This window comes from Lactuca sativa, chromosome 9, assembly GCF_002870075.4.
Source record: "Lactuca sativa cultivar Salinas chromosome 9, Lsat_Salinas_v11, whole genome shotgun sequence".
NCBI lineage: Eukaryota > Viridiplantae > Streptophyta > Magnoliopsida > Asterales > Asteraceae > Lactuca > Lactuca sativa.
This window is the reverse complement of record NC_056631.2, coordinates 174,059,142-174,085,893: the sequence shown is the minus strand read 5'-3', so window position 1 is coordinate 174,085,893 and position 26,752 is coordinate 174,059,142. Positions and strand designations below refer to the sequence as shown.

Below are 26,752 nucleotides of genomic sequence, written 5' to 3'. Positions count from 1 at the left end.
TTCAACTGCGTTTCTTGAATTGTACACCTTAGGTTTAAGTTTTGATCATTTGGATGTCACACAACTAATATCACCTAAACTAACCAACGAATTCACAATAGACCACCAACTGTTTGATGAAATTCCTATGTGAGATGTGAGGTCATGGACTATACTAATAGTTGGATTTCATGGTGAAAGTGAAAAATTTACCTTTGGAAGTGTACTTTTTGGTTTCAATTTTGTGCTATTGGATCTTGGTCAACTTACAGACCAACACTTAGTAAGAATGGATTAAGGGAACATACAAAATAGAAATTAACTAATCATGAATAAAGGCATAAACACCATTATTAACTAATATTCTAACAGACATACAAACATACATGATAAGCAACAATACAACATGTCAAGTGTCAGCGTTAATAGGATTAAGGGAACATCATTAACAAAATACTAATGTAACACTTAAGTGATAGGAACATAACAACATACACATAACAAGCAAATAACATTAATATTAGGAACATTATAAAGCCACAAACAAGTGAACAACAAAACGAAGTTAACAGATGAACTAACAATATCAACAAGTAAAACAACAAAGTTCGTAAGTGACAACAACATTAACAACATTTACAGTTAACAAGATTACATGAGCACAAGATAAAAAGAAACTACAAACTACGAATTTTAAGGTTCCGCCCTTGTATATATGAACTCAGAGATAATTATTACTCTAATTTCAGAATGTGGTGATGTTAACTACTAATTCTATATTCACATTCTGAGGGTTAATTTCATTAATTACTAGATTCGTTGGGCTCGAAGCATCAAAATTATGGTTCCAAATTTGCTTCGATCAAAATACTTGTTGTTTGTGCTAACGATTTATTTTATGAAGAAAACTTGATATTTGAATGTTAATATGACCATATTTTTATTCATATTTGTTCATTATGCGTTCTTCGATTTGAAAAAAAGCAAATAAATTATGTATTAGATATTATACTGCATCAATAACCCTTTTGTACGTGATCAAAAAGTAAAATGTCTAAAAAATCTCAACTTTTATTTTATAAACTCAATCCCTGTATGATATAAAATCTTAATTAAGTGTATTTAAATACTTCACTCTATGACAACCGTCAATTTTGGTCAAACAAAGTCAACAAAAGTCAACCAGTCAACTCAACTCATATTATAATTTTAGGAGAAAGCTGATATTCCCTAATGTTACTAATATACTATTGACAAGTTATAATGCAAAGCACATCTCTTGTTGCCAATTATTGATATAAACCCTAATTAGGGTTAGTAACTTAAAAATTCGATAATTCAATTTTATAATATTTAGGTATATATAATATTCATAACACAATGTAGTTGAGTTCATAAACCTTATACTACATGACAAATTCATAACAAAGGTTACATATATAGATTTTTGGTGAATTCGTCACCAAATGCGACAAATCTTATACCCGACTTAAACACTCAAACGTTAAGGAAAAGAATTAGGAATTATCACTCTCATGTAATGAGTTATTATTTTTGACGATGATGATTTTATAATATTTTGAATTTAAATGATTCAAATTAAGTAAATATACATCATTTTTACCATACTTTTTATAAAAATCACAAACTTTTATAAAAATTACCCATTCTTTTATAAATAAAAGAAACAACTTTTATCTTATATGGTGATGACACATTTTATAAAGACATAATATTTTATGAAAGTAAACCCCTACATCCTCTCCCCATACCCACACCATCCCACACCCACCCCCACACCCTCCCCCCTCCTTTAACTTTCGGCTCAACCCCTTACCTACACTCCATCTTCTTCATCTCCTCTCAATAACAAGCTTTTCCTCTCAAGATTAATCTCCATAAGTTAGTTCTTGATCTTTTGGTAAGTTTTTTCTTACTAATTTAGTGATTTTATACACCCATATATACTAGTTTTGTTACAATTACACACATTAATACGTGTTAATATCCATAGGATATTTCAACCTTCAAGTGTTCTTCAAGTGTCTTCAAGTTTTCTTACCTTGAAAACCTTCATATTTACCTATTTATCCACCAAGAAACACACTCAGGGTGAGTTCATACCCCTCATTTTCGTTTTTATCCAAGTTTTAGGGGGGGGGGGGGGGGATACAAGTAAACTTGTATAATAATACAAGTTGTTATACATGCTTTGTCTTCAAGTTGTGTAAAAATATTATTTACATGAAATAATGTTATTACCTAGTATTATGAACATTTATGTGTGGTTGTTGTTTTAAAATGCAAATCTATGAAAAATGAGTATAAACATGCTATATGTTCTTAAGAAAAAGTCATAAAAACAAAATCATAGTTTTTTGGAACATAATATGACTTTTCTGGCAAAAATGGTTATAACCAAGATATTACATCATTTTTGTGGGATAGAAACCAAAATATGCTATTTTGGGCATATATTATGAAACTAGTTATAAATACTAAGGATTTGGTTTTACAAAAAGAAAACCTAAAAATGCACCATTTTTATGTAAAATTAGGGTTTTCTAGCAAAAGTGGTCATGACTAGGTTATGGTACCATTTTTGAGAGATTTGACCCAAAATATGTTGTTTTAAACACATAAGGTTAGCTTGACTTAATCTCCACAAAAAGGTGAAAATAAATTTTACAAAGTGTATAACTCAATATTTACCGTTTGGTGACGTAAAAAGGCCAAAAACTAGAAAATTGACTTCATTATACTAAATGTTCATATACTTGTATTTGATGTAAAATTATATTTATGTATGAACATCTAAACATTTTAACTTATATATATATATATATATATATATATATATATATATATATATATATATATATGTGTGTGTGTGTGTGTGTGTGTGTATAGGCACAAACAAAACATTTATAATAAACTATAATAGGTATAGTTTATGGGTCATTAACACTAATTTAACGTTTTGGGACAGGACGAATAATTATATAAAAGTATAATTATTTTACACTATGTAAATACTATAGAAAGGTGATATTTACACTTACAAGGGTTTTCATTAAACTAAACGTAAACTTGTTGAAACAATTATATGAGACAAAGTCTTCACCATACCTACCAGAGTGCACACTAAAGTCCTGAATTATAGCTAGAATCTCGGTAAGAGAGCGTAGCACTTGTGTATAGATCTATACGGGACTGACAATCCCACACCTAAGCTGCTAGCTACAGCTATACCGGTAGGTATGGGGTGACAAATGTCTAATATTCTGACGCCTAAAGAACGTCACAGCAGGACAACTTCGGTTTTAGCATGGTTGTAATAACTCACATAGGAAATCAACAATACATTTAGTTTACGGAGTAACATGCGTTCAAATGGTTTTACATAAGAATAAAACTACGTAATATTATTTGAAGTATAGAAATACTAATATAATTTTTTTGGTCTTAGGGTTTTCAGACTACAACTCATTTTTAAGAAAATTTTGGATTTTCTAGGGACAAACACTATCATTTTACAAGGAAAGAATTTCAGATTTTTATCCATACAAAACTCTTATGAACTCACCAACTTAATTGTTTACACTTTTGAAAATGTATTCTCAAGAAACTGTTAAACAGGTAACCACAAGGCTTTTGAGGATGGGACATTATAGCGTCATACTTTTCATTTTTGTCATCATAATGTAATTGGTTTGAAACATACATTACTTGGAAACAATGTAACATTCTCAATTATATTTATGATGGTTGTGTTTATTTTAATCAATATTGTACATTATGTTGTGATATTGTTCATGAAGTCATCCATCCCATACGTTTCTGCCATCCTAGTTTGGGGGTGTGACACACTCTTTTGCTTATGTATCTTTTTAATTCTTGGACCAAGGAAACGATAACTAGTAGAAGTTAGCTTCAAGCTACAGCCAACTCATTGCAGACCAACTTACTTAACAACAATACTTATCTAGTGGAATGCAACTAACTCATTCACCAAAAGGTTAGATGTTATTTACAACTTTTACCTAATCCTTTTTTGTGTATTTCTATACTATGTCCTTATTCTCTTACATAAATCAACTTGATGATAAGGGTTCCATAATAGATTAGATAAAAAAGATTGTTGTATGACAGTATTAGTTAATTAGGCATTGTTTCATTAATCAGTTTTATATGTTTAAAAGGTTTTATCTTGAGAGATATAAGGAAAGCATTGAAAGCACAAAGTTATAAAGTTATAAACTTATAATAGATAGAATTTTCAACGTATAATGTTGTAATAAAAAGAAATGAAAATAAAATACTATAATAAACAAACAAAAATCAAAGTATGTTGTTGTTTTGTGTATTTAACCCTTAAATTTTGACAGAATCTTGGAGCAAGAGTTGCTACTAAAGCAGAGAAGAAGAAATTGGAACTATTGTTTTTTCGGTGGAGTGAGCATAAAAAAAACTTGGCAATTTTTTAAGGTTTGTATAATGTATACGATTTTAATATTTTTTTGTTAAAACTCCATACACCTTTACTAAATTAAATAGGTTCTAACTTTGGTTAATTTTTTATTATAGCTTATTTCTAATTTCGGTCCAAAAAGTATCCATATTCATAATTTTATTGAGACAAAGATAAGTTTCTTCTCAATGGGATGACTCGAAGATTCCTGGCTGCAGAATTTCTAGGTTAAATATATAAATTTTGTGTTATAATAACAACTCACTTTATATATTTTTTGCTGGATTTTAATTTTTTCAACACCAAAACAAAGTCTGCTATTTATTATTCATTTGCAAAACCTCTTGAGGACACAGGTGCATAATACATAGATACTAAAATAATTTACATTTTTGGTCCTTGAGTATTATGTGGATGCTACAAGTAAGAGATCCTCATTAAGCTTCAATTTCCGTTTTTTAATTTCGCTTATAAGTTGAAATTTTGATTTCTAGTTTCCATAATAGATCCAACCTTCAAGTTTTCATCCTTAAAGGTAATGCATGTTTGCTGAAATGACAGACGACTAAAAATAGATATAGACTCTATAAATGGTTGGGTGGGTATTTTTTTTTTTATGAATTTGACATATGTTTGTTTGTTCAGGTGCAAGGACAATTAGATGGAGTTTGACAGCACATGCAGCTAGGGAAGTGGATTGGAGTGGGATAGCAAATAGAACAAATGTAGTTAGGTATTTGTTTTATGAATTTGATATAACTATATATTTGATTTTGTTTTTCATCTTACTTTTTCTAATTGTTCTTTTTGTAATTCTGATTCAAGTTTGTAAATTTGCAAGTTTTGATTCTGATTAATTGTGGAATGTTCTCTAGGGAAGTGGATTGGAGTGGCCAATCCTGCAATGATGGGATACACCATGGGAGTGTTATACAATTTCACTGACCACACTTACTTGCAAATTAGGGTAAGTTTGCTTATCTTTGTTTGTATGAGTCATACTTTCCGTATAAACCCAAAGTTCTTATATGTAGCTTGTATATGCATTAAAAAGTTATAAAAATTCTATATAAACCTTATGCTAAAAGAAGATTTATCTTATCCTTTTTTCAGTTTGGTATTTTTTTGGTGAATGTAGTATTCCTTATAATTATCACTTTACCTTTGTCTTTGTGTTAATGCAGTTTAACATACACATGTAGGTATTTGAAGAATGATAGGGGATTAAAACAGTGGAAGAAGCCGAATCAGCACTATGGTAGTTAATAAAAAAGGTGCTATTACATTGTGCACAAGTAACAAAGATCTAGATTTCCAAAATAGTTTGTGTTTTATGTTTGTTGTTATTTGGATCAGGATGATTTGTGTTTCTAGTTTGACTGGTGTTAATAAATAACAGTTAAATGATTTATTTTGAATATTAGTACATTTATTTTATGAAATGGATTGTTTTGTTATATAAATATTTTATTTTGTAATATGAGACTTTAACTATGGTATTAAATTGAAAATTAGTAAATCTATCATATATATATATATATATATATATATATATATATATATATATATATATATATATATATATATACACTTTAAAACGTTTAAAATTATGACACGCAAAAATGTGTGTCGTCTTTATTTATGACAGAGGCTTTAATGATACACAATGCGAGTCGTAAATGCACGTCGTAAGGTTACGACATGCAAGTGCGTGTCATCTTCTTTATAACAGAGCCTTCCTTGACACACATTGCGTGTTCTAAGAGCGCATCGTAAGGTTGCGATACGCAAATGCGTGTGGTCTTCCTTTATGGCATGGTCTTCCTTGACACGCATTTGCGTGTCATTTGTGGCTTTTATGACACGCAATGCGTGTCATTAAAGGGTGTTTTTGTAGTAATGTAGACAGATTTATAGCAGAGAAATTTCTGTCTTAGGACACTACAAAGCAGACCTCAATCTCTACTTAATTTCATGATTAGTGAAACTGTTGTAAACATCCAAATACAAGTATGTTCTTCTGATTTGTGAATCTTTATATACTAATTTTATATATTTAAGTTTTTGCTTGTTCAAATTCGTATTTGATTACTTTTGTCATAACACATTCAATCCGCTTTCAACAAAACTCCATAAATCTTACAATTGATATAGACTTTCATTTGTATATTCGATTGATTATAATTTCTTCCGTTTAACTTAAGGAATTTTGGGTTGAAGCATATTACTTGGTGAAGCCATCTTAAATCTTTATCCTTAAAAACATGTGAAGTGTTTATTGATCTTAAAACTCAATGACCTTGATACCACTTTGTTGTTCAACTTCGAGATCAATAACATGCAAGAAACTTATTGCAAGAACAATTTCTTAAATATAAAATATTATCGATTCATCAGATCAAACGAAATACATAAAGTATATATACAATTAGAATGGTTTGGACTTCAACCATTGTGACCCTTCATAATGATTGTTACACTAACTTCTAATGGTCTAGCTTTACTAACCAACAATTTGTACACTAATTAAAAAATATTCTGGAAGTTATAGACACATAATATTGGCTGCGTAACAAAGAGACTAATTTGTCAATCCTTAAAGGGTGTAAAATCCTCATTAATAAATGAAAGTTTTTTTGCCACATGTCAATCTCTTATGAGTTTTGATACTTGTCATTTTATGGTATATTTAAATAAATGTTTTTTTTATTTGTCATTTTCTTATTTTTTATTTTTCTTAATTAACACATCATATTTACACCTTAATTAATAATTGCCTTAATTGAAAATAACTAGTAAATTATAATATTACAACTCATATAGTATTTAATATGTTTCCTTTTAAATTCAAATTTTAAATTTCAAATTTAAATAAATTTTTGTTTAAACCTTCATATTTAATTTTTTATTTGTTTTATCCAACCCGTATAACATACGGGTCTCACAACTAGTATAGATTAAAAAATAAAACCAAACTTAGCAACAACAATCAATGGTCCCTCTTTTTATTGTGGCAAACAAATAGAATTAAGTGTGAGAATCTTGTTAAACATTTAAGACATAAAAGCATAAATATAACATGAACATAATTGACTCATGTAAATCTTCTTATCAACTTATTCAACAACAATCACAATAACGAAACCGAAATCCCATAAGAAAATGGGGGAAAGGTATAGGTGAGAATTACACAATCTTACCATACAAGAGAATTAGTAATGTTGGTTCCATTTTAGTGCTAACTTATTATAAACGAGTAGTACATTCTTATGATAGTTTCAATATGAACCCAACATACAATCTTTTTGCATCAAATCATTTATGCATATGCTCTAATATTGATAGGATAAGTTTTGTTTAATAAGAAATTCTTATACCATATTGCAGAAAGTTTTGGTATTCGGGTTTGTGTTTCACGGTCCACATAGTATAACCCAAACTTCACATTGTAACCGCTAAGCCATTCATAGTTATCCATCAACGACCATACAAAATAGCCGCGTACATCTGCTCCCTCTCTATCATTAAAACAACAAACATCGCATTTAATAAATAATGATACGATACACTTTGAATTTTGATGAAAAATGGGCTACTTTAAAAATATAAAAAGCCAAAGTACCCAATGATTTTAGAACCAACCTTATGGATTTAGCTAAAAATTCAAGATATTCTTGGTGGAATTTAACTCGTTTCGTGTCATTCAAAATAACATTCACTTGTTTCTCGTGTAGATCGGGTGAAGAATAACCTTCAAAAAATACAAATTTATTAGCACGACTATTAACATATACATAATTAATTCAACATATATGAAAACACACCCTTACCATTTTCTGTAATAAACATGGGTTTATTTTTGTACCGAAACTTAATTTCATTAACGATCTCCTCTATTCCTTTAGGAACAACATAAAAGCCTTCTATCCCGGTCTATTTGTACAAGAAAGATAAAAAATAATTATTATCAAATATTACAAAACAAAAACCAAATAAAAAATCCACATTTCCTACATACACTTTCGCCGATCAATACACCATCTCGCATTGCCACAATATCTAAAAACCCTTGGATTGCACGATTTGCAGTCGGAGAACAAGTAGAGTTTGTACAATCTTTAGTGTATATAGACGAGTAATGGTTGATGCCTATAAAATCGATACTGTTCTTCAAAATGTACTTTTCATGGATTGAGAATTTTGGTAGTTGATTTCCAAGATATTCATGCATTTCTTGAGGGTAGTCTCCATATATCAACGGATCCAGTACCCTGCTTGATGGTAAGAAGTTGAATCAAATATATATATATATATATATATATATATATATATATATATATATATATATATATATATATATATATATATATATTATATATATATATATATATATATATATATATATATATATATATATATATATATAAATATATATATATATATATATATATATATATATATATATATATATATATATATATATATATATATAACTTTTTTGTTTATATTTTTATTTGGAGAGTATTAAATATATGTACACGACCAGTACCGGCCAATAGAGAAAGCAAACGCCCTTTGGGCAGCTTCAACATCAAGCTTGCTATTCGTTAGTGGTACGAACATGAGACAATTTACAACAATCCCGATTGATCCACCTTGTTCAAGCTGCACAACAATTGCAAGATACATCATAGATGAACATTATAATAAAACGGAAATTCCCTACTAGAAAATAGAAATAGAATAAACAACATAAAATAAAATACAGTTATTTTGAAACTCTGTATTAGATTAAGAAATATTGATATAAACTACAGGGAATATATACGGTCGAGATTACCCCTGTATAAGAATAGAGATAATATTAATAATATATACAATTACTTGATTTTAATGAAGTGATCGTTTTTTTTAAATGAATCGATTGTGGAAACTGATGTCGCCGACCCATTCCTAAAATACATTTCAAACACTCCACTACCACCACCATCATCATCGCCATCAACGACTATCGTCGCGATCAATACATTTGGATTTCACAATCGATATAATCCTCGCTGAAATTAACGAATCTGTCAAATTTAAACCTCCGTGATGAAATTTATCGGTGAGTTTCATTTCAATTCGATAATTCCTAGTTTAATATCGATTTCGATTGGATTTCGGCTGGGGTTCTGTAATGCAATTTCGATTTTGATTTGGTACTTTCGATTTGTCTTTGGATTACAATTGTATATGGCTATGGATTATTGTATCTTTAAGGTGACATTGATGATTTCTTCATTCATTTTAAGTTAATATTTTTCCTTTTCCGGTTACATTTGATATGGATTATCATGGCTTGAAGATGAGATGATTGATTTCTTCATTTGGTTGATGTTAATGTTTTGTTTTTCCCTGTTACCTCTTGAATATGATATGGTTGATCTCTTTATTCATGTGATAGTAAAGTTTATGCTTTCTAAATACCTAGCTCGGACTTGATGTTAATGTTGTTTCTTCTGGACTATGATGAAACAACATTAACGGTGTGTGTGAAGTGAAGATTATCTATTTCATACATTTAAAGATTATCTTATTTTGATCGGTGTGTGTGAAGTGAAGAACAACAGGGATTAACAAACCAATGACTTCCATTAACAACAATCCCCAACTCCAACAATTTCTTTCGGTGTCTACGATTCTCTCTTCCGGTTTTCTAATTCACTCCTAATGCCCATTAATATGGAGATGTTATTTGGTTCGTTCGAACGATTTGAAAGAAAAGCAAGAAGAGGGGATCGACCTTTTTCTTCTATTGATGGGATAAAGAGAACGAGTGGCAACAGGAGAGAAAAAAATGTAAACTTTATCTGTGTGTTCATGGTGTCCTCTCATTCCTTTGAGAACAGAACTTGGTCGTGTCCTTTTCTGGGGTTTCATTGTTACCGAAATGGTATTGTTAGAAGTAAAAGGATTTCTCAAATAATATCTCATCTCAAAAGCTTACACCTCCCTACAGATGAATGCAAAGTTGTGTTACGGGAGGCTATTACTTATGACCATGGATTGTTTATCTCTGTGGCAGCAACTTTGAAGGAGTTCGGTTAGTGGATATACGGGAATTGCACGAGTCTTCATGCCCTAAGTCGTTCGTGTCACCACCCAGGTGGCCTGATTAAGTTTATTGACAAGATAGATGACATGAGCGAGCATATTGTTGGCATTCCAAAGCCACCACCGAATGGACCGGAAGCCGACCTCAATGATGGGCTGGTGATGGATGCTCAACTACTTGATCGTGTTTTTTAAACTACCTATCACCACCATGAATAACATCCCTCATAATTGTCGTATGGATTTCTCTCAGGATTTGAAAGTAGCCCTTTCCAAGATTATTGCTCATCCCGGGTCCGTTGAAGTGTGGGTTGTTTTGTTAATTCTTCCTAGGTGTACTCTTCAGGTGTTCAGGCCCAAGAATAGGCAAGAAAGTAGGTCTAGCAACAGGAAGTCTTTGAAACATCATAATATCCTAAGTGCATTAGCTACTTGGGGGGACTGAAGAAGGTATCATCAAGCTAGTTAAAAACATAATTGACAATTCAAGACTGGAGCAACAAGTCAAAAAAGAAGAGTACATTCAGGAGGAAAGAACATTGTGTAAAACAAATGTCAGACAATATCTTCATAAGGTTGACGATGGACATTTTACAGCAGCAGTGAAAGTTTTATGTTCTTCATGGGTTGCTCCATTTGGGGGTGATACCACGAAGGCATTAGAGGATAAGCATCCATACAAGCCACCACCTTCCATTCCGAGCACTATATTTTCAGAACCTCCCCTTATAGTGGATGTTCACATGTCCTTGGGGCATTAAATCCTTCCCTAAAGGTACCTCGTGTAGGAGAGATGGGTTGAGAGCTCAACACATTTTGGATGCTCTTTGTAGATAAGGTTTAGCTATAGCTAAAAACCTCCTGCGTGCTATTACATTTGTGGTTAATCTATAGCCAGGGAAAGATGCCTTTCGAGTTTGGCAGAATTTGTTGCCTCTGCTCCTCTCATGCCGCTCTTAAAACCTGAAAAGAAATATGCCCTATTGTATTAGGCACTAGAGATGCACAAACCCAGGATCCGATCCGATCTGGTCAACAATCCGATCCGGTAAAATCCAATCTGAATCCGGTCAAAATCCGATCCGAATCTGGTCAACAATCCGAATTCGATTTGAAACCGGTTTGATCCAGATTTTTTAAGCTTTTACCATATTTTTCGACGGTTTAAGAACCGGTTTTTATAGAATCCGGTTTGTGATCCGGGGGTAAATCCAATTTTGAGTCCGAAAAGTCAAACCGGTTTGAATTCGGTCATCGGTTTAATCCGATCCGGTTTGGTCAAAACCGGTTTTGACCAAAACCGGTTTTCGGATCGGATCGGTTTCATTTCGTGGATCCGGTTTTTGTGTGCACCTCTATTAGGCACTATATAGAGACGTTTGGTTTCTAAGTTGGGTATGAAAGGTGTTGGTAAAGAAATGGCCAAGTATCTCAATGATTTTCAGTTAAGGTCCGGGGTGTCGGGTGGCGTTGAGGCCATATTAGCTAGCACCAATAGGGTGTTGAGTGAGCGCAATGATGACATCCTTTTCCATGCTTACCATGGACTTCTCCAATGCCTTTAACCTTGTCGACAAATCCGCATTACTTCATGAGGTCAGATTAAGGTGTCCTTCTATATCCGTGTAGGTAGAATTCCTATATGTTCTAGCAGCAAGGTTGTATCTAAGCGACACACATATTTGGTCCACTACTGGGGTTCTGTAAGGAGACCCCTTGGGACCACTTCTCTTTGCCCTTGTGTTGCACCCACTCTTGCATAATATTAGAGACAATTGCAAGCTTCTTCTCCATGCATGTTACGTTGATGATGACACACTTACTGGAGATTTCGAGGAGGTGGCCAAAGCATTGGACATCATTAAGGTGATTGGCCCAAAATTGGGCCTTCGGCTAATATCAAGAACACCAAGCTCTTTTGACCCTCGTGTGATAGTAGGAAGCTACGTGAGGGGCTATTCCCGGTTAGCGTCAGGAGGCTGCCTTAGGGGGTGAAACTTTTTAGGGGAGTTGTTAGTAGAGATCCTAGTTTCATTATCATCTTAGCCATAAAGAGAGTCGAAAACGTTGTAAATTTGATGTGCCTTCTTCCACAATTGTCTAAACCACAGAGTGAGCTCCTTCTGATTCGGTCTTGTATGGGTATTGCTAAGTTTTTCTTTAGGATGAGGACATACCAACCCGTTCACATGGAAGAGGCGACATTATTCTTTGACAATGGGCTGTGTGGGGCGATTGAGGACATTGTGGTTTGTGGTGGCCGTTTCATTGGCAACATATAGTGGCGAATTGCTACCTTGCCCATTAGGTTTGGTGGTTTGGATTTATATGCGGAAGTAGAGGCTACCTCATTTGCTTTTGTTGCCTTAAGGTCCCAATCTTATGTATTGCAAGGCCACACCCTACGGGATAGCGACATATATGATATGGATTCTGATTATGATTGTGCCTTGGCTTCTCTACGTAACAAGGTTCCAGATATTAACCTTAGCAATTTTACTACTAAAGACACCCCCCTAAATCCCAAAATATATTGGTGAGTGCCCTTTTTCATGAAATTGTCCAATATATGGAAGTTCATCTCGACATGACGGCTCGACAGAAAGCGCTTCTCCAGTGCTTACATGCAACTCATGCTTAAGATTTTCTTATAGCTATCCCTATAAATGGGCTTGGCCACCATATGGAGTATCGTACTATCCTCAAATATCGACTTATGATTCTAATATTCACATCTGATGAGATATGTCTAGTGTGTCGTAACATATGTTTGAACTCTTTTGGAGAGCATGCAATTCACTGTAAAGAACTCTTGGGGTTCCAATACAGGCACGATATGTTTAGGGATGTTTTGTTTGACATATTTAAGTGTGTTGGGGTTTCCGCCAAGAAAGAGGCACCTGTGAATTTTTTGACTGACCCGACAGAAGGAAAGTCAACTCTTAGACTAGCTTACATTTTGGTTTTTTGATGTGTTTGAGGGAAATACACATGTGTGGACATTACAGGGGTATCCCCTCTCGTGGGCTTGAGGTCTGGGGGTTTCACGACGGGACAGACTACTTTAAAAGCCACCATACGCAAAGTCACCAAACATGAGAAATCGTGCAAGGAAAATCAACACATGTTTAGACCAGTAATTTTTTGTTGATCACCGAATAATATTGATTCAACCCATAAAGTAACATAATATGTAAAATAAATAAAAAATCATTAATGGAAACACTAATTTGATCTGATTTCAAATGAAAGTTATATGTATGTGAAGTGTTCTATTTAGACCGGAGTTAAGTACTCCTCGTGGCTTATGAAAATTGTAGTCTTTGATATCTAAAATAAATTTAATAATGAAAAAATAGCTAATCTTCTAAACTAAAACTTATACGCAATATCCATATATATAATCGTAAGCCATAGAGTGCATTTACAATACCAACTAAAAAAAACATTTTCTTGATGTGGTAACAAGAACACCTACAGTTCTTATTTTCCATGGTAAACATCTTGGGGACATTAGAAACAGTAGTTATAAAGTAGTTGATTTGCATTGCATGTCCTCCATATGATGTTGGATTCTTGTTTTCTAACACAATTACTATTAAAGTATCATAAGTTTTCATTTCTTTATCTTAGAAACACTAGTGAGTAAGGGTGTTGCTGCTATATTGCATTTAATTAATGTTGGATAATCTTGACATGGGTGGGTCACTTTGGGTTATGGGTATGGGTAAAAGGTTAGTCAATGGTTTGTTTTAATTTAATGTTTGCATGACCAAGCTCACACCAGACAAAACGTGGTTTACTTGGTCAATGTAGTGTCCAATTTTCTAGTGGTAGTAGCTAGGTTTTAGGTTCATATTATTTGTTTCGGTTGAGTCCATTGTAGGCTTTTGATTGAAAACAAAAGTTTTCATATGTTTTTCTTCTTCTCTTCTCGTGTACAACAACAAAGTTTGCTTCTTTTATTATTTGTTCACAGAGTGCAGAAGGGGTTGAACCAACATTTGGTATCAGAGCCCTAGGCTCAGGGGATCTGCGAAAGGGCAATATGAAACATGTAATGTTTCCTGGTGGGTATTGGGCGGCTGGTGCAGAATTTAACGGAGGTAAGGGTTGTGTTGGTGAGGAATTAAATTGTTCACTGGCTGCTGAAGGGGCTAAACCATCAATTAAATTGTTAGATTAGTGTTGCCGCATCATTGCCGTGTTTATTATACATCTCTTCTTTTTCGATATGCTCTTTTTGTTAACAAAATCTAATCTATTTTCCAATACATGGATTGTATTTTCATGACAAAAACAAGATCTCGTGCCACTAAAAGGATGCTAGCTTAAGAGTTAATATACGTCTTATATTGGTTATCTAAACCATATGTTTCGCATACTTAGCTATAATCCTTTTTTGGACCAAGTATGTGAATTATGATTAGTACTGTGGTCATTACATTATAATCATGCTAATAACACATGTATACAACTCCTGAACCATACTAGTTTATGCAAGCATACCTGCAATGAAACCATCTTGACAACAAGTGGAAATGAGTTTGAAGTTCTACATAATTACAACCATATGTTGCATGGTTGGTCTCATTCCAAATATACTACTATTGACTTGGTGTTAGAATAAGTTTTCTTATTTTGAACAAATTGAACAAATTAACTTGGTGTTAGAATAGGTTTTTTTGTATTCTGAACAAATTATACAATCTACTTTATTGTTTATTCTTATTTTTAGTATGGTTTTACTGTGTTTTTTTGGAACAAGTTTTACTGTGTTAACTATGTGTATTTTCATTTCTTTAGCTATTTTGTTATATATATATATATATATATATATATATATATATATATATATATATATATATATATATATATATATATATATATATATATATATAGAAACCGCTAAGCGGCCGCTAATCGGTTCTAACACCAAGTGGACTAACGATTAGGGATTAATCGGCAAGGCATGGATTAATTGAGAGATTATTCGGGGACCATTAATTATTAAGAAAATTATTCAAAAATTTATAAATCTAACTTTAATCCTTCAAAATAAGCGATTAATCAGCGATTAGGTCCGACTTTGACTTGCAGATTAACCCGATTAGGTCTGATTAAGTCTCATTAAGTCCGATTAATTCCGACTTTGACCTACATTGACCATGCCCAATTATAGCGAACGATTAACAATAAATCTCATTGGTGGAGGTCCGATTAGCGATTAATCGGCCAATTAGGCCGACTTCTACAACACTATGAATATATATATATATATATATATATATATATATATATATATATATATATATATATATATATATATATATATATATATATATATATATATATATATTGTGGAATAGAGTACGGTTCTAATTAGTCGCATTATATATGTGGTATGGAGTGATCAAAAGTGAGAGATAGAATACGGTTCTTTAGCCATATTATATTATGTGATCAAATACTATATTATGTCATCAAATAGATTACAACCCTCATAGAATGTACCGCACCGCACCGTACCGCACCGCACCGCACCGCACGTATTCTATTCCCCAAAACAATAGTGTGCTCTATTTCATGTTTTCTAGTAGTAAAAACACTATACTGCAGAATCGATATACTCTTTAATTTACTCAAGATCAACAGTTTGACTATTTTAGTGTCAGTTACTTTCATATTATTAATAGAATGTTTAACGATCATATAAAGAATTCGACAGTTCAAACTTCAAATGATCAGATATATTTCAAACACTAAAGATGAACTTAAAGTTATATGGTCTTTTTTTTTTTGCAATAATGGGGGTTCGTCCTCTTTATCTTTAAAAAATAACGTTATTTTTATATCATTTTAAGAAAGAGAAATTAAAGTGTCTCTTACCTTTTATACCTACAAATATTTCTACCCACTAACAACATTATGACACATGTCATCATTCCATATTTATTTAAGTGTCTCATTAAGAATATACTAGGAATATATCAAATAAAATTAAATTGAATGGTGGAATGATAAAAGAGAAATTATATTGTTTCCTACCTTTTATGCTTACAAATATTTCTACCCACTAACATTATGACACATGTCACCATTTCATATTTACTTAACAGTCTCATTAAGAATATACTACGAATATATCAAATAAAATTAAATTGAATTGTGGAATGATGACACATGTCAAAAAGTTAGTGGGTAGGAATATTTGTAGGTATAAAATGTAAGAGACAATTTAATTTCTCGAGGTCATGACCCTGCCAGATCACCAAATCGTTGGATATGTTTACAATAGTCTTTTCAGTTTCAATAATAGCATAATTTATACCAATCAATCATGTATCACAATATATTAGTTTCTATAATTATTGAGTTATTATCTTTTAACTATGAATGTCTATTATGTATTTACTAATTTAATTTTTAATTTATTTTGTACATTTTCAACATTAGAACTTTTGAATAACCCTAGTTACTCCGTGATTTTGAACCCCTATTCTCGACGGGGATCAAACGTCGGTCATCATGTAGCTGCTCTCATCTGTTGTCTTTGATTCGTCCTACGTTCTGTCTTTTGTGTCATCTGGTAAAGTTGTTTCTCGATTTTGGTTCTTGGCTTTGTCACGGGTTCCAACTACTGTGGAAGATATTGCTAATATTATGAAACAATATGCTGAAATGGGGGGTTTACATGGTTTTGGCATAGATGGTAATAAGGAAAAGGTTGGTAAAATATTGGATAGTATTGGCGTAATTCAAGTTGATCAATGAATTGCCTATCTTTGAATATTTGTAGCATCCGTACTTTTTCTAAAAGAAGTTGGGTGAGGTGCATTTGTGTTCAACATGGAGTTTCGTTTTTTGGGTCTTCAAGAAACAAGGATAACTCTGTTGGATTTGTTTAGAGTTAGGAGTATGTGGGGGAATTTCAACTTTGGTTTTGCTTTTATTAGTTCTTGTGGGAGATCGATAGGTTTATTAGTTGTTTGGGACCTGAATGTTTTTATTAAAAATAGTGTTGTCTGCACTATAATGAGATTATTGTTGGATGTTTCTGGGTTCCATTTAATATGGATTGTTATGTGGTGAATGTTTATGTGCCTCAAGACGAGGAAACAATAGTTGTGGAATTATATTTTTGAATTTATCCATTGCTATGGGGTAATTATATTATTTTTGGTGAGTTTAATGCTATTAGAAGTGAAGATTAGATATTTGGTTCAATATTTTGTCATATTTCTATAGGAGTTTTCAATGATTTTATAGATGATATAGGTGTGGTGGCAGTGTTAGATAGGAAGTAGTGTGATCATTGTCCTATCTTGCTTCATGATTATAAGCTAGATTACAGTCCTACTTCGTTTTTATAATTCATAGCTTCTTATGGATGGGTTTCAAGAAATGATGCATGGATGCGCTAATGAATTTTTTTTTTTTTGAAAATCATAAATGGAGCTAGTTTGTTTTGTTTAAAAATAAACTAAAATTTATTAAGAATAGAATCCATGATTGACATTCTCGGTTTAAGGAAGTTCGTGATGTGAAAAAGCTATAAATGGATTCTCGGTTGAGAGATATTGATTGTTCTATTGATGATGGTGTCTCTCCAGTTTATTTACCTAATGAAAGGAAATAGTTTTTTTTGGGAGGTTGCTAATTTGGACAAACTAGATATTTTTGATTTGGCTCAAAAAGCGAATGTTAAATGGTCGGTCGAAGGAGATGAGAACTCTAGGTTTTTTCATGGTATGTTGAAAAAGAAGCATCATATATTTATTTGTGGAGTTTCTGTTAATGGGGATTGGGTAACGGAATTGTTGGCTGTTGAAAAGAAGTTTTTAATTTCTATTCTTCCAAGTTCCAACCTTTCAATAATATTCAGATGGCGACTAAAAGTAATCGGATTTTTACTCTCAGATTTGAGGATGTTGCGTGTTTAGAAAAACCGTTTTCAGTTGAAGAGATTAAGGAGGCAGTCTGGGATTGTGGTGGGGATCGAGCACCTGGTCCGGGCATATTTTCTTTTAAGTTTCTTAAGCATTTTTGGGATATTTTAGGTAATGATGTGATTGCTTTTGTGCAAGAATATTTTTACAAACCTATTATTCTAGTGGGTTGTAATGCTTCATTTATTACTCTCATCCTGAAGATTGATAACCCGTTATTGATGAAGGATTTTCATCCCATTAGCCTTATTGGGATGCAATTTAAAGTTATTGCTAAACTATTAGCAAAGTGGCCTGCCTTGGTTCTTGCTGATGTTATTGGTGTGGAACAGTCGTTTTTTCTTAAGGTTCGTCAAATTTTAGATGGTCCTCTTATGGGGAGTAAGTTGATCTCGTGGTTTAAGAAGGAAAAAAATATGTTTGTTGATTTTAAAGTTTATTTTGAGAAAGTCTACGACTCTATTAGTTGGGATTATTCGGATTAGAAATTGGTGTTTATAGGATTCAGTGATAGGTGGTGTTTGTGGATTAGCGGGTTATTTAAAAACTCGAGATCTTCTATCCTTGTGAATGGGAGCCCCATAGATGAATTTCAGTTGTTCGGAGGGCTGAGGCAGGGGGTCCTATTCCCTTTTTTTGTTTATTATTGATAAGGAAGGGCTCCATGTTGCTATGGAAGATGCAGTTGCTATAGGGCTATTTCGAGGTATGATTCGAATCTTGTTTTATCTCGTTTTTTATGCACATGATGCTTTAGTTTTGGTGCTTGGGATGAGAGAAATATTTGGAATCTTATTACTATCCCCCGGTGCTTTTATATGGTGTTTGGCTTAAATATTAATCTCTTTAAATCTAGTCTTTTGGTTGTCGAAGTGTATCAATCAGAAGTTATTTCTTCGGTATCTATTTTTGGGTGTGTTGTGGTCTCTTTTCCTCTTTCTTATCTTGGGATCTCGGTAGATGGTCCTATGACTCATTTAAGAAGTTAGGATTTCATCATAGATCGATTTTGTAAGGGACTTTTATCTTGGAAAGTTAAATTACTGTCTATTAACTCTCACCAAATCGGTCTGGGGCAGTTTGGGTATCTACTTTTTGTCGATTTTTGGATTACCTACTATTGTTTGTCACTTGTTGGAATCTTGTAGAGCTCGATTTTTTTAGGGTACAGAAGAAGATCAAAGGCGTATTCATTGGATGAAATAGGATGTGGTTTTAAACTCTAGAGATAAAGTTGGTTTAGATATTTGTAACTTGGATGTGTTTAATCTTGCCTTTTTGTATAAATGGAAGTGGCGTTTTCTTCATGAAGCAAAATCTTTATGGGTAAAAGTTATTAAGGGCTTACATGGAGTTAATGGTGCTTTGTTCGGGGGTTCTCGACCTTCTTGAGGGGGGTGGGGGGGGGGCAAAAATTATGGGATCTATAAATCAATTGCATGAGAGGAATGTTATTGACTTAACTTCGATGTTAATTATGGTTGGTGATTGGTCTACTGCTAGGTTTTGGGATGGTACTTGGTGTGGTGGTATGTCTCTCAAGACTCAATTTCACAAGCTATATGATTTATCCTTAATGCAAGGTAGTCTTGTACGTGATTTTTGGAGTTTGGCGGGTTGGACTCTTTTGTGGCATCGTCGTATTAGAGGTGGAGTGGAAACTATGCAATTTGATAACCTTATGGACCTCTTGACTCCAATTCTATTGACGCCTGTTCCAGATAAATGAATAAGGGATTTTGATCCAAGTGGGATTTTTTCTGTCAAGTTAACCAGGAGTTTGACTCTTCTAGACTTCCAGTGGGAGGTGTTGCTATGAGATGGAACAATCATATTCCTATCAAGCTTAATATCTTTTTGTGGCATATAATTCTTGTTAGATCAATTTTGGTGGGTAGAGGTGTGGAATTGGATTCAAATCTTTGTCCTGTTTGTTAGATCGGTCCAAAAGATGTGTTGTAGTTATTCTTTCAATGTGATTTAGCTCGTCAAATTTGGAGAAGGATTGAGATGTGGTTAAATTTGTCAATTCCTACCATTTTGGAGCCTTCAACTTTGCATGCTTGGATTGATGTTACTCTAGTAACAAGACAGGGTCGTTAGATTTTGGAGTCAGTATGTATGATGTTGTTGTGGGGAATTTGGTCTTATAGGATTTTGATTACTTTTTTGCTGTTCTAAGTATAAGAAAGAGTTCATTTTGACAATATTGTCGAGCTTTGTTTTTGTTGGTTTTCATTTAGGAACTCTAAGGCTAGTGTCAATTGGACTGCGTGATTGCATAATCCAATGTTGCCTTAATTTTGTATCTTTTACTAGCTCCTAGCTAGCTATTTTTTGAGCTATAAAAGAATTCTGATAAATGTGTTATTAATATATGAATATAACTTGTGAGGAAAACTAATACATATGTCAATATAACATGTGATGAGAGTTAATGTAAACTTTAAAATATTTATTACATGTTAGATTCATATATGAATGATTCTAATTATTAAAACAAAATTAACCATACTTTTTATTTATAAGTGAATAAATAATATACCGTAATAAAAATTTGATGTATTTTTATTTACTTATGAATAATGAGAGCTAAAACTATTAAAAAAAATTCCTTAAAACTATGTCAATGGATGTCTATTTACAAAGAATAAAAAAATTATAAATTTTGATATATTCAAAATCATATTTTGATAAAAATAGCTCATTAAAAAAATTTTAAAAAAAATATAGTTTTGTATATATTAAAATAATGATTAACATAGGTAAAGGAAACAAGTTTTGTTTGAAAATGAACGGATGTTCATTTTGCCATTTCTGTCAGTATGATAAAGAGTATTGCGGTAAAAATAAATGATTAGCTGATAATAGTACCTTCGTTCATATTCAAGAAATTTGAATATTTCATTAAAGTCATTTTCTATTTGCTAATTTGTCAAAAGATGTTTGCGAATTTGTCAAAAGATGTTTAACATCTTATCAATCAACATTGATTATTAGAAAAAGTATGTATTATCCAAAGGTATTAAATTATTAGCAAATGAAAAAGTGGACGTTGTTTTTAAAAATAATTAATGATGCATTATTGAATATGTATTTATTTTGTTGATATGTTTTATTGATATAACTTGTTAAAAGCTATACACAAACTGTAGTTATGTTTATATAAGTTTATATATAAAAAATATAAAAATATATAAAATGATAATAATATATAGAAACGATATAATTTTATACCTTAGACAAGTTAAAGGGAATAATGTTGTCGGAAATTTAAATGGACCATCGTTGTAAACATTCATAAGTTTTGGTGGTGATCTAAGGCCCCATTTTACACATGAAATACAAGCAATCCAAGTTTTGCAAAGTAAATGGGAAACAATCTTATTATTTGAAAGTAAACTCATGTTAAATGATTACCTTGTATTTTTTATAATACAGCTTTGCTGTTTTTCCATGAGCCAACACCATGTTATGCATAACAATAAGAGGCTCCACGTCAGAGTTTCCAGTACGGCAGTTGCCAAAAGGCTTCGAGCAACGAGACGGTGGATAAGCACCCCACATATAAGCAAAGTCAGTAAAGAGGTTTGGTTCGTTAAATGTTGTCCAATACTTTACTCTATCTCCAAAATATTTGAAACAAATATCTGCCAAATGCACAAAATCTTCCCTGCCACCATATTAAGTTACGACAGAGCAAACTACAAAAGTACCAAAAAAGTTGATGCAAAGACGAAATGATAAATTTAGGATTACTGCATTTCATGGTTTAGCCAAGACCCATATTTATCTTCAAGTTCTTGAGGAAAATCAAAATGGTGAATCGTCACAAATGGTTCGATTCCTATAGTATTGTAGTGAAGACTCATGAACAAAACATATAACAATCGTTTTAGTAAAAAATAACAGCACATTAGAATTAATAGAACATCTTGATTTGAGACCAAATCAAATAAATTATTTGTTAGTGTATATAAAATTAACGCAAAAAGGTTCTATTTGTCTCAATACGTGTAGAAGTCTCATCTCTTAATATATGTGGTTGTTATGTACCTAACTTTAGGTATAAAACCTTTTAAACGACCTAGTTTGAAACAAAACAAATCCAATTTCATTTTTTCTTAGTTTTGTTTTAATAGAATATCATTGAATTAAGTTCAATTATGGAATGAAAAAGATAAATTATATATATTTTTATTGCAAATAATTATTGAAGTTTATAGAGAAAATAAAAAACCAATACCTTTTTAACGAATATAACTCAAACGTTTTGTCTTTCAATTGAAAAACTATATTCAATGATTTTCTGAAAAGTTTGATTGAGTTATGACATGTTCTTCTTTTATTTTTTATTCTACTAGTTTTCATTTAGAATTTAGTAAATTTGATTATATGGTCATGACTTTCAATGTTTTAAGTTCTTAGACACAATAAAAAAAAACATAAATTTGATCGATTTAGTAAGTCACGTGATTTAGGAGGAATAGTAAAAGAGATATCATGATTTGTTTGAATATAAATGAATCAAAACTACATTGTTTTGAGGGTTCTATATATAAGCTTAGGTACATGACATCCTTAAGCCCTATATATATATATATATATATATATATATATATATATATATATATATATATATATATATATATATATATATATATATATATATATATATATGTATGTATATATATGTGTGTGTGTGTGTGTGTGTGTGTGTTTTGGAGGGTTATTTTGAAGAATCATTCTTGAACTCCATATATACCTTACATGGTATTAATTAAACGTTTTCTTCTATGTTTCTATATATGTTGGAATCTATCCTATCTTCATAAGGGTTCTTTTAGAGAGACAATCTTGAACTCCACATGGTTTTTAAATTCTTTAACATTTAAGTAATAGCACCTTTGAGAATTAGATTATCGATGATCTTGTTATAGAACATGATGCCCATGGGATTAACTTCACCGAACTTTCCTCTTGGAAGAATTCTAGCCCATGATATCGAAAATCGGTATGCTTTTAGGCCAAGGGAATGCATTATCTCAATATCTTTCTGTTTCAAAGAAACATAAGTAAAAAATCATATTTGAAATCAAGAAATTGGTTTTGATACCAAAACTCATTGTGTAGATAAGAAGGGTGAGTTTTACCAAAAAAAGATGATAATGATAATCTGCAATATCACCGTTCTCTCCATTTTCTCCACAACCTTAATAAAAAGGGAAATGAATTCATCAATAGAAATACAAAAGTAGTTCATCATATAAGCTATAGGAATCAAGGGATCAATGATATTAACCTACAGAATGACAAAAGGTATCCCAATTGCTTAAGGATTTGGCATCCTCAAGATAAGCTCCTTCAACCTAAAGACATTCATACATTGAGTTATAAAGAGCTATGATCATGGTAAAAAAAGGAAGAGAAAGAGGAAATTATCAACTTGGTAAGCTGATGTTGCTGCACCAAAGAAAAACCCTGTTGGGAAATCTGATATTTTGACATGATGCTCTTCTTTCTTTTCTAATTCGAATCCTCCATCATTATTGTTGGAGGCTTCAAGAACCAAAGCACATATAGAGATAAGATACCAGAAGAGAAAAATGGTGGATGATTTCGGTTGTAGCTTCATTATGGAATTAGGGGATGAGGAGTTATGAGTCTTCAATTCTTATTTATAATCATTTTGTATGTTATACATATATATATATATATATATATATATATATATATATATATATATATATATATATATATATATATATATATACAGAGAGAGAGAGAGAAAGATAGAGAGAGAGAGAGGAGAGAGAGAGAGAGAGAGAGAAATACCCATTGAAATAATCATTTTGGGTGGTAGTGGAAGTTATATTTGGACTTTTCTATTTTTTGTATAATTTCTATTAGACAAAACTTCAAAAATGGTCCCTGTGGTTTCCAAAAATATCAAGTTTGGTCCCTAAGTTCAAAAAACCTCACGGATCGTCCCTGTGGTTTCAAAACTTTTAACATTTGGTCCTTCCGGCTAACTCCGTTACCATTTAGCCGTTAAGTCAGGGGCAATTTTGTCATTTCACTACACAGGGACCATTTATGAGGTTTTTAATTACTTTTTTTTTAAATAAATAAATATATAATATTTAATATGCAAGGGGTCCCACTCACTCTCACTCTCTCTCTCATCCCATCGTCTTCTTCAATTTTCATCTCATATCAAATTTTTTCAAAACCCATCCCAATCTAAGCCACCACCCTATAACCAGTAAATTGATTTGCTTTTCTCATTTATCTATACCTTGAAAAGGAAGCGAATTTGAATATTCTATCATGAATTTTGACTAGAAATAGAGGGTAGTAAAAGAGTAACCTGGGTAAAAGCTTTGACGCCATATCGCTCAAGTTTAACATCGAGATTTGGATCATCGGCAAGTTGCAACAACAAATCAACCATGTCCTTCGCTTCGAATTTCTCTCCGGCGGTCTTCCTCCGTTCATTATGCTCGTTGAGAACATGCTCTGGAAACTGATCGAATTTCTTACTCACAGCCTTCATCCTCTTCACATACCCTGTAAATCCATGAAATCGATCCACGGTATTGAATCACTGATGTTAAAAACACCGTTCAACAGAAACAACTCGTCCAGCATCTTCTTGAACTCGTCCGGACTCACCACTAAGTTCGATTCTTCGTCCAAATACCTTTTCCTCAAAACCATCCGGCTAATCACGTTCAAGCTCACCGTCGATAGTAGACCCTTCAACGGGATCTCCTCGCCAGCTGTTACAGAAATGGATTTCACCAGTGAATTCGTCTCCTCCACTCGGATGTACTCGTATGATTCGAGGCGCTTAACGCTAAAGCTACTCTCAGCTTCCGGATCATCAATCAACGTGCAGATTTCGCGTTTTTGTTATTCACAGGCGGATTAGAAACTGTGTGACAACTTTGAATTCACTTGTGATTTATTAAATTCTGCAATCTATGTGACTAATCAGTAATTGGGTTTTCTGAATTACAGCCGAAGTTGGTTGCGATTTCTGATCCTATATCTAAACCGGATCTGAATCGATTTCTTATCTGAAATGTATGCCTAAACTCGATTTGAATCATAAATGGAAATTACTCCATTCTCCACTATAAAACCCCCTCCAGGGAAGATGTATCCAATTCTAATCTGGCCATCAAACTTGATTTGCATAACAGGTGTATGTATCAGACTTTCAGAATGGAATGTGTTGTTATGGTTCCTGTTAGAAAAGGATGAAATATGTATGTTTTGCTTAGGTTGGTTTTTAGATGACGATGAAGATGAAGATGGAGAGGCCGGAATAATTTTTAGGGGCTAACTCAATAATAAACCCAGATTTTGTGTAAGGTTTTTGTTACTGGGATGTTTTTTTAGGAGGGAGAGAGAGAGAGAGAGAGAGAGAGAGAGAGAGAGAGAGAGAGAGAGGGGTGGGGTGGGACCCCTTGCATATTAAATATTATATATATATTTATTTTTTTTTAAAAAGTAATTAAAAACCTCATAAATGGTCCCTGTGTAGTAAAATGACAAAATTGCCCATGACTTAACGGCTAAATGGTAACGGAGTTAGCCGGAAGGACCAAATGTTAAAAGTTTTGAAACCACAAGGACGATCCGTGAGGTTTTTTGAACTTAGGGACTAAACTTGATATTTTTGGAAACCATAGGGACCATTTTTGAAGTTTTGTCTTTCTATTATTTTATGACACACCTTCCTTTATTCTTGGAATTTGTGGAATTTCTACTACTCTATTCTAGGGATTGAAATAATCCATTGGATTCGTTTTCCATTTTTTACCCCACAAATTTCTTAGGCTAAAATTACACATATAATTTTTTTTAAATACAATCTTTTTTAGATGAGACGAGTACTTTGTGAACAAAAATTAGTTTGTTTTGTGTAGTCTTTTAATTGATCGATTGGTGAAGCGAATTCTTGAAAATTTTGTTTCATAAGTTAAGGTTACTAAGCTTAAAAGCAGGGGGGGCATGCCCCCTGCCCCTTAGACGTGTGGGAGCAGGCAACACGTTTCCGCGTTATTCCGACGTGGCACCGGGATAACACCGTTATAACGCGATGAACACCGCCCGGTGTTGTTGTTATTACGTGTTACGTTACAGGACGTTATCGTGGCAACGGGAAGAAACGGAAGAATACCCGTTGATTTTTTTGAACGGTCATAAAATAAAATGTTGATGAACGGTCAAGATGTTTAAAAAAAAA

General features: G+C 32.5%; 1 protein-coding gene across 1 annotated transcript; it reads right to left on the bottom strand.

The window, feature by feature from the left end:
- Positions 1-7,539: 7,539 nt before the first annotated feature.
- On the bottom strand, positions 7,540-25,868 carry LOC111916989 (beta-glucosidase 18). Its single transcript, XM_052767568.1, is given in 12 exon segments — positions 7,540-7,798; positions 7,800-7,968; positions 8,093-8,201; positions 8,281-8,383; positions 8,469-8,721; positions 9,000-9,115; positions 21,916-22,168; positions 22,255-22,342; positions 23,401-23,551; positions 23,649-23,707; positions 23,798-23,864; positions 24,866-25,868. Coding segments are annotated over 12 exon segments (1,587 nt in total). The 5' UTR covers positions 25,052-25,868; the 3' UTR covers positions 7,540-7,765.
- Positions 25,869-26,752: the final 884 nt, after the last annotated feature.